Source organism: Sinocyclocheilus grahami, unplaced genomic scaffold, assembly GCF_001515645.1.
Source record: "Sinocyclocheilus grahami isolate Dianchi unplaced genomic scaffold, SAMN03320097.WGS_v1.1 scaffold408.1, whole genome shotgun sequence".
Lineage (NCBI taxonomy): Eukaryota > Metazoa > Chordata > Actinopteri > Cypriniformes > Cyprinidae > Sinocyclocheilus > Sinocyclocheilus grahami.
The window spans coordinates 3,821-12,239 of NW_015505587.1; the positions used below are offsets into that span (position 1 = coordinate 3,821).

Below are 8,419 nucleotides of genomic sequence, written 5' to 3' on the forward strand. Positions count from 1 at the left end.
ACAGTAAAGAGAAATACTGCATTAAACTAATAACTAATCTAAGGTGAATCATTTTGTCATAGGAATTACACACACACACAAACAGTAAAAGTCAAAATTTTGGACAGAATTTAATTTAAAATTTCTTTGTGAGATTAACCTATTTACTGTTATATATTTTGTTATAATATGAAAAGTATCTATGTAGTTGCATTTATTCAAAATGGTTTAATGCATAACATAACATAACATAACATAACCTAACCTCTTTCTGTTTTATGTTTTTTTTAATGTACTGTGTATTGTTGTCTGCAGAATTAGTTTTGTGTGTTTTTATTTCCATGCTTCTCTCTCCTTTATCTGTGTTTGAGTGTGTTCATCTAAATTTGTTCATCTGAATCTATCCATACGACTCACATTAGCGGTGCATTTGGGGCCATTATCAATTGCACCATGCTGTGCTCCTGTGTACTTGTGGTGCTTCTAGTCCTTCTAGCCAATCCGGTGCCAGGCCACACCCGAACCCTTCACACCCCTGACAAAGCCATGCAGGTGGGCTTCCTCACAGGACTAAACACATATATTTTTAAGTAGTAAATAGAATGTAGGCTGTCAATAAAAAAGATTTCCTGTCTCCACTATGCAGGTCATCGAGCAGTTCCTTGAGCGCTACAATGACCTTTTGACCCATGATGATCTTGACAACCTCACGAGTGACCAGTCAGAAGAGCCCATGCAGACCTTCAGCTCTGGACTAAAGGTGGCAGAATACCCCAAGTGGATTGACACACCTGTGCAGAGCGAGAATGCCTGGCTCCGCCTCTTGAAGGGGGCTTTGGTCAATCAGAAGCGAGCTCCACCGAACCGGTTGCGGAGGGGTTGGAACCGAGGCTGTTTTGGCCTGAAACTGGATCGGATCGGCTCTATGAGTGGCCTCGGCTGCTAATAATGAACTGAGAGACGGACCGAGATGATGAGATGACTGTTGTCCCGCTTAGCTTTAGGTAGAGGTCATTACCAAATTCTGGTCAGGTTTTGGACACCGTGAAAAAAGTTAGGTGGACAAATTCATTATATTGTGCATTTCAATATACTTATTTTTACATTGAATCATTGAATTTATGTTGTTTAACTGTATTTGTATATTTATTTCTTAATGAAGGTAGCAAGAATTAAGTGTTTACTTTGTTCCTTTGTTCCTAGATGAGATACAATCATTTTGATAATCTGCTAGTAGTAAGTAAAGATCTTCTAATGCATGATTTTCAGAACATAAACATGTACTGCTCACCTTCTGTACTTTTTGCATGAATAAAATTTCTTCCACATCAAGTTTCTTTGTGCTTTCTGCATGTCTCTTAATTGCGTTTCCTGATCCGACACCATTAAGTGTTGTTATTACGCTTTTCTAAACGCAGGTTATCCTCCATGTGTTCTCCCACACACTGCAAATCAACGAGTTCATGGGCTGCAAATATGCAAATGGAAGAATGTGACAGGATTTTCACAGTCTTAATCAGCTGCTATTGAACAAGGACACACATCCACATCTTTCTGTGATGAGGAGTGGGGAGTCTAGTGGTGGATAAGTGAGATGTACATGCAAGATATTCCGTTTTTTTAAGGAATTTATCGAACAACATATGATGTACTATTAAGAGTTATTGTACGTGAATTTAAACAGCATCACTCTGCAGAAACTTTTGCTCTTCTAAAGCTTAGAAGGAACTGGTAGTCTTACATACATCCACAACCACTGATTCATTTGGGAACTGCATGAACAATCCATTTATTTCTTACCACTCAATCAGCCTGTGAAATGTTTATGTAGGCGTTAGGATTATAGCTGAAAAATGAAATATGAATATTTTTATATGAAAAATCCATACTATGTTTAGGCACAAAATCTTAACTTGAACTACATGTTTTATAGATAATCTCCCTAAGAACTGATGAGTGTTTCATCTTAAAATAATTTGGTAAATTAGTCTGTTATGATGATGTATGTCCTCTGTTCTGTCTTTTATTTTTACAGCATGATTTAATATAAAAGTGAATAATAGAAACAATAATTCAAAAATGTTTTCAACAGAAGAAATGGCATGGGGTTGAATAAATTATTGTTTCCCTCATTTTGGGTCACTTTCATTTTAAAGCAGTGGTTCTTAACCTTTTTGGTTTTGGCCTGAAACTGGATCGGATCGGCTCTATGAGTGGCCTCGGCTGCTAATAATGAACTGAGAGACGGACCGAGATGATGAGATGACTGTTGTCCCGCTTAGCTTTAGGTAGAGGTCATTACCAAATTCTGGTCAGGTTTTGGACACCGTGAAAAAAGTTAGGTGGACAAATTCATTATATTGTGCATTTCAATATACTTATTTTTACATTGAATTTGAAGTGACATGTTGTTTAACTGGCTTAGCTTTAGGTAGAGGTCATTACCAAATTCTGGTCAGGTTTTGGACACCGTGAAAAAAGTTAGGTGGACAAATTCATTATATTGTGCATTTCAATATACTTATTTTTACATTGAATTTGAAGTGACATGTTGTTTAACTGTATTTGTATATTTATTTCTTAATGAAGGTAGCAAGAATTAAGTGTTTACTTTGTTCCTTGAGATGTAGATGAGATACAATCATTTTGATAATCTGCTAGTAGTAAGTAAAGATCTTCTAATGCATGATTTTCAGAACATAAACATGTACTGCTCACCTTCTGTACTTTTTGCATGAATAAAATTTCTTCCACATCAAGTTTCTTTGTGCTTTCTGCATGTCTCTTAATTGCGTTTCCTGATCCGACACCATTAAGTGTTGTTATTACGCTTTTCTAAACGCAGGTTATCCTCCATGTGTTCTCCCACACACTGCAAATCAACGAGTTCATGGGCTGCAAATATGCAAATGGAAGAATGTGACAGGATTTTCACAGTCTTAATCAGCTGCTATTGAACAAGGACACACATCCACATCTTTCTGTGATGAGGAGTGGGGAGTCTAGTGGTGGATAAGTGAGATGTACATGCAAGATATTCCGTTTTTTTAAGGAATTTATCGAACAACATATGATGTACTATTAAGAGTTATTGTACGTGAATTTAAACAGCATCACTCTGCATAAACTTTTGCTCTTCTAAAGCTTAGAAGGAACTGGTAGTCTTACATACATCCACAACCACTGATTCATTTGGGAACTGCATGAACAATCCATTTATTTCTTACCACTCAATCAGCCTGTGAAATGTTTATGTAGGCGTTAGGATTATAGCTGAAAAATGAAATATGAATATTTTTATATGAAAAATCCATACTATGTTTAGGCACAAAATCTTAACTTGAACTACATGTTTTATAGATAATCTCCCTAAGAACTGATGAGTGTTTCATCTTAAAATAATTTGGTAAATTAGTCTGTTATGATGATGTATGTCCTCTGTACTGTCTTTTATTTTTACAGCATGATTTAATATAAAAGTGAATAATAGAAACAATAATTCAAAAATGTTTTCAACAGAAGAAATGGCATGGGGTTGAATAAATGATTGTTTCCCTCATTTTGGGTCACTTTCATTTTAAAGCAGTGGTTCTTAACCTTTTTGACTTGAAGGCCTTTCATTGTATAGCACAATATTTGAAGGCCCCTCATATAAGCTATATATTCCGAATAAAGCTGATTGTTTAAAAAAAAATTTTTTTTTATTAACAGAAACTATAGAAGTGTCAATGTATTAAATTTTAACAGTTATTTAACATTTATTTCTATTTGTTTTAATGAATTAAATCAACCACAAATATTTTTATGATACCAGGAGTTATAAGTAACTGTATATTCTTTAATAAAAATAATTGTTTTACATGTTAAATGCCCAGTTTACACCTTTTTAAACATGTTTTTAGCATTTTAATTTAGTCAGATTATTTCAAAATAAATTAATCTTAATCACTTTAAATCATTCTGTGGCCCTCCTAGTTGGTCCCAGTCCCCTGGTTAAGAACCGGGGCATTTCCTAACTCTGATATGACCTAAATCTAACTTCAAACCTATCTTGGAGTCACCACCTAATTTTCTGCCACTGTTTCCTATTATTTACATCGATATATTTCCCCATAATAACACATTTATATAAGCAAACCTTAAAAAAAAATCACCTCAAATGCATTTTTTATTTTGACCACAAGACAGCACTATATTCTGAGACTCGAGACACTAGACTCGTCTGGGCAGTGTACACTTCAGACAACATAGGATCCTGGACTCTGAGCTCTACAGTTATGCCACTTTATGGTTAGTAGTTAATATATAACAACCTCACATACCAACTAACAGAGCTAGTAAAGATTGATCCACACGGGAGAACAGAGTTTAAACAAACAATTACTCGTCAGCAGAGATTAACATATAAAAAATTGGTCTGCAAATATTCCGTCTGAAGAATCTGAGCTATCTGGGTGAACTTGGCAGCGGGACGTGACAGACGTGCTGTTTGTGTCTGTCAGGGTTACGTTCAGCTTGTCTGATTCTGTCTGAATCATGTGAGTCAGGCGTAACGGGGTGAATTGAGCAGGTCACTCCACAGGAGCACAAGATAGCTGCAGTGGAAAGGGTGTGGGGTCAGCCTTCGAGTGTTTGTGTATTTTTAGCCTAACAGTCCAGCACATTCTCTCAGCTGCTGGGGAGCAGATAGCAGGGATATACACACACTATTCTGAGGCGCAGTTGCTGAGCGCTTTCAACCTGTTTCAATGAGAAGAATGATTTAGTAGTTAATATTACATGCACATAGACATACATTACAGTTACCGCTTTTAATAAGGATGTTATGATGATTAAAGGGTAAGATGGCATTTTTAAAACTGTCACACCCCACTTCAATATCCTGTGACAAACTTACTTTGGCCTTCTCTTCATCTCTGTGACCTCGGAACTATCAAAAGAAGCCAAAAGGCCAGGACCGCAGTGGTTACGACAGTCCAAAATTGTCTGCAGTGCAAACTCAGATGATACTTAACACCACAGAAAGGACAAGACTAATTCAATGCAAAGAAAAAAACTGGACAAATCTGTATTCTTGCAAAGTTACAAATCTTGCAACAAAAGTGCAGAATTACTGTGGAACACTGCACTATGACAGCTAATTGCTATACAGCGTGAATGTATTTTTATTTTATTTTATTTTTTTACAATCTGTCCCTTTGCAATGATGGAGCACCTGATCTCCTGGATCATGTCAGTGGTAATTACTAGTATAGCTCTGTGATTAATTGCAGACAGGAGACAAAGGATCAACTACATTTAAATCAATAACACCAACGCTAAATTTGATGGATAACAGAAAGATTATAACGTGATTAATCAAATGTACTTTGTGATTAAATTCACTACAGTAATTTAGAAACCAAGCAATTAATCTACCCTGTCACTCTCTGAAGGATTGTGTTTGTTTTAAAGGCATAGTTCACCCAAAAATGAAATTTCTGTCATCATTTACTCACCCTCAGGTTGTTTCTTTCTTCTGTTAAACATAAAAGAAGATATTTTGAAGAATATGGGTAACTAAACATTTCTGGTCCCCTCTGACTTCCATAGCATGGGTAACTATCAAGTCAATGAGTGCCAGAAACTGTTTTTGTTGCCCACATTCTTCAAAATATCTTCATGTTAAGCAAAAGAAAGTCAGTTATACAGGTTTGAAACATCATTTTTGGGTGAACTGTCCCTTAAAACAGATTAGTTTTTTCAACCATTTTTCCCAAAAGTTTATCATGCATTGACTTGCATACAGATGCACATGCAAATACGTTTGCACTAGTTAAGAGATTATGCAGGTAGAAAGACATCGCATTTCTTAACAATGTGAGGGATTCTGGGATGCAGGAATGGCAGGGTGAAAGGGAAGGGTCATGGTCTTTCCTGTAAATGATGGAGCACCGTCAATATGTCAGTAGCTATATAATATGTTTAATGTAACATGCAAAACGTTTCTTTCCCATGGTCTTTCCTGTAAATGTCACACATTCACGATGAGGGCGATTTGATCCCCTGCTTCATCTTGCTCTCGGTCTGGGCCAGTTACTGTTAGAAGGTCAGAGTGGACAGACATGTTCAAATCAAATTTTCTTTTAAAGGGGTCATATGATGCGATTTCAAGTTTTCCTTTCTCTTTGGAGTGTTACAAGCTGGTTGTGCATAGATAAGATCCCTGAAGTTGCAAAGACTAAAGTCTCAAAACCAAAGAGATATTCTTTATCAAAGTTAAGACTCTGCCACGCCCCCCTAAAACGGCTCGTTCTAACACGTTTTAAGAGAACACCATTAGCAAGCACATTTTTCCGAAATATCTTCTTTTTTTTTGCAGAGCAAGTACACCTGAAAAAATGTGGAGTAATTGCAAAGAGTTGTGAGCACAGTAAGTCTCTGACTGTATGTTTTCCATTTTTTAGGACTGAACCTGCAGACTTTGTGTTGACACCAAGATCATTAACATTGTGTACTGTATATGAAATATTTCCTCCATGTTAACAGATGTATTTTTTAAAAGCCTATTGAAATGCACTAATTATTACTAAAGAGCTTACAGAACAAATGCCTGACCCTTTAATAAAAACATTAAGTTTGATCGTATACACTGCTGATTTCCAAAAGGAACAATAGAAATCTTTAAATATGTCAGTAGCTATATAATATGTTTAATGTAACATGCAAAACGTTTCTTTTCGCTTGGTTTCATTTGTTATTATTTAAGTGATGCAGTTGTTTTATCCAACTTTCCCCCAATACGACCTTGACATTCTAAGGGGGCGTGGCAATTATAGCCTAAAGTCCATGGGGGGCGTGGTTACCACCGCAGCACCAGATATAAATTAACCTCATGCTTGCAATCAGCCCACTCACACCAAGGGTCAGGACAGACAGAGACTTCTCACAAACGGTAAATTACTATTCATACATGCTTTATATCCTGTTGTGAGTTATTTTCTAGTCATAGTTCATAATATACATGCTTTATATCCTGTTGTGAGTTATTTTCTAGTCATAGTTCATAATATACATGCTTTATATCCTGTTGTGAGTTATCGTCACCAATCACGCAACGCCGACATCCTACGTCATCCACCAGAATGCCTACCGCATATGACAATAACGGAAGTGAGAGAAAACGGTTTATTACATTTGACATATGAACCTTTATCTTACAAAAACGCATGGTTTCGGTACAGGAGGCCTTTATTCACCCCCCCGGAGCCGTGTGAGGGACGTTTTATTATGGTTGCGTACACTTTCATGTCTTCTGAACCGTTGCCAACCGAACACCTGCTTACCCCCCCATTGAAATGCTTAGAGGGGCCAGGGCCATTTTGAATATAACTCTGATTGGGTTCGTCTGAAAGAAGAAAGTCACATACACACAGGATGCTTTGAGGGTGAGTAAAACACAGGCTAATTTTAATTTTTGGGTGAACTAACCTTTAATCTGTGTACTTGGCCTTTTTGCCACCCTTTTTACTCAAGGGTCAGTGTTTGCTTGGAGTCTGACTTTCATGGCCATTTCATACAGCGTTCACAATGCAGTACCCAACAATCAGTTGAAGTCTCTCACTGGCTGGTCTGTCTCTGCAATGGGAGATCCTCGGCACCAACTGTGACCTTTCCAGAGCTTATAGAGTTATGCAACTGGAAATGTGATCCTTAAGCGACATGTACAGGGCACATACATAATGCATGCGTGCACACGTAGACCTGAATACTTCACAATTAATTTAGTGCTTATCTAGGACTTGATCTACTGTCCAGCAAAACCGCTTGGGCCAGCTGTGCAAGGTCTTCTGGTTCATTTTGAATTGAGGCTCCATTCACTTCCGGTGTGCCTCATCACACGCCGCCAGACCTGGATTATTCTGCGACTATAATGGGACGGGGTGATGATGATGATAATTGTGGGGGGGGCAGCTGACTCGTCACCGCATCTAAAACAACAACTCTTAATCTATAACTAGCTAATTGAGGCATAATATTGGAATCGAGCAAAGACCCCAGAGGTAGGCTAAGGTAAATGTTAGCTGTTATCAGCACCAAGAAACCGAAGCTTTAACTTATTTATTACAAAAATATATACCCAGGAATGTTATTTTTACACCGACAAACTTGAATCAAAAACGAAGTGAAATATTGTAACTTATAAAGATGTCAAAGCTACTTACGGGTGTATAGACAAACATGAACTTCCCTAAAACAGGAAACACTAATTAACTAGTCAGACAGGCCACCTCTCCCCAGGTTCAGTTTGTGCGCCCTCCACCCCCGAAAGGGTTTTTAAAAAAAAAAAATTATCTTGGTATGCTTGGGCTGGCACCGAGTCAGTGACGGATGCTCTCAGTGCTCTTCATACATCACAACCAGGGGTCGGACAGGGGGTAATTAATGGTGGAACTGAGTA

General features: G+C 37.4%; 1 protein-coding gene across 2 annotated transcripts; it reads left to right on the forward strand.

The window, feature by feature from the left end:
• Positions 1-282: 282 nt before the first annotated feature.
• On the forward strand, positions 283-2,729 carry LOC107550803 (C-type natriuretic peptide-like). Of its 2 annotated transcripts, XR_001604702.1 has the most exons (3): positions 283-531; positions 626-983; positions 2,411-2,729. XR_001604702.1 is itself a non-coding variant. In XM_016232178.1 (2 exons), exons 1-2 carry the CDS (start codon positions 433-435, stop codon positions 923-925), a joined length of 399 nt encoding a protein of 132 aa, XP_016087664.1. In that variant the 5' UTR covers positions 283-432; the 3' UTR covers positions 926-1,074. The 2 variants fall into 2 exon arrangements, 1 of the variants encoding a protein (XP_016087664.1); XM_016232178.1 differs by lacking the exon at positions 2,411-2,729 and having other exon boundaries at positions 626-1,074.
• Positions 2,730-8,419: the final 5,690 nt, after the last annotated feature.

What these genes read in the sequence shown, in the direction of transcription:
- LOC107550803 (XM_016232178.1), top strand. Translation starts at nt 433, where the DNA reads ATGCTGTGCTCCTGTGTACTTGTGGTGCTTCTAGTCCTTCTAGCCAAT. An exon ending in CCCCTGACAAAGCCATGCAG is followed by an intron (nt 532 to 625) that starts GTGGGCTTCCTC and finishes TCCACTATGCAG; the next exon opens with GTCATCGAGCAGTTCCTTGA.